The sequence below is a fragment of the Austrofundulus limnaeus genome, unplaced genomic scaffold, assembly GCF_001266775.1.
Source record: "Austrofundulus limnaeus strain Quisiro unplaced genomic scaffold, Austrofundulus_limnaeus-1.0 Scaffold1452, whole genome shotgun sequence".
NCBI lineage: Eukaryota > Metazoa > Chordata > Actinopteri > Cyprinodontiformes > Rivulidae > Austrofundulus > Austrofundulus limnaeus.
Window position 1 is genome coordinate 17579 of NW_013953854.1, and position 1065 is coordinate 18643.

Sequence of the window (1065 nt, forward strand, 5' to 3'; positions counted from 1 at the left end):
TCAGGAAATCACATCTCCAGTAATCAGTGGTTGTAGGATTAATCTGTAAAAGAGCTCATACACCACTAGTTGGCAGTGTTGTTCATACATTGTACATGAATTATTGTCAGCTAGTAAGAGTCAAATTGAACTCATGCTTTAAAATTAGCTACTGCTAGTTTTTCTACACTAAAAGCACTTTAGAAATTGCGGAGCTAATTTTTGGATTAGTGCTACCCACCACTGTTAAAAGCTCCTGTAAAACTGGTTCTACTTCACGTGCAGTTGCCAGGAGACATCTTGTGTTACAATTGTAGTAAATATTAAAACCATCCATCCTCAGCCAACACACATCCCTCATCACTGAACATCTGTCCATCAAACATCCATCCGCCAACCAAGCTATAACTATTCATCCATCAAACATCCATCCACCAACCAAGCTATAACTATTCATCCATCAAACATCCATAAAGAACAAAGCTCCAACTCTCCATGAGTGTACAAGAAGAAAACTGTGGAAACATCAGAGACTCCACTGCTGCCAGTGTTCAGGATGGAGACTGTGATGAAGTGAAGATTCAACACAAACTGTTGGCTTCCTTAGATTGATACTGTTTTTTTAGTACAGTGCCCTGAGCTGATGTTTGCTGTGACTTGGAGCTACTGTATATAAATAAACTTATTGGAACTGATACAAACTTACACCAATGGCGTCTGGAGGCTCTTCTCTGGACTCGACAGCTCTTAATTCTGCGTGCTGCAGCTTTGTGAAGATACACAGCATTCTTCATTATGGCTGGAAGCTTCGCCTCGATCTCTGCTGCACAGATACACTCCTCAAAGAACTCTGAAAACACACCGACACACGTTACCAACCAACTGATGTTCACTTACAGTCTTTGTGACCACATACTTTTACATTTCTACACACAAATGTTTCATTAATTCAATACAATTTAATTAAATAACCCAAATACATGAGTTACTGGGCCAACTAACAAAAGTCATTTTTTATGGTGCAAAGCATGTTTGTGGAGTCAAACCTTTTATTGTTTTTTTTCCTATATATATACACATATACAT

The 1065-nt window shown here is 38.6% G+C and overlaps 1 protein-coding gene across 1 annotated transcript in view; it reads right to left on the bottom strand.

The window, feature by feature from the left end:
* Positions 1-1065, bottom strand: part of plekhd1 (pleckstrin homology domain containing, family D (with coiled-coil domains) member 1) — a gene marked incomplete in the record, with an annotated part of 58412 nt that overhangs the window by 8241 nt on the left and 49106 nt on the right. The window contains 1 exon segment of the mRNA XM_014032446.1: positions 686-829. Within this exon segment, the coding sequence (XP_013887900.1) occupies positions 686-829 (144 nt within the window).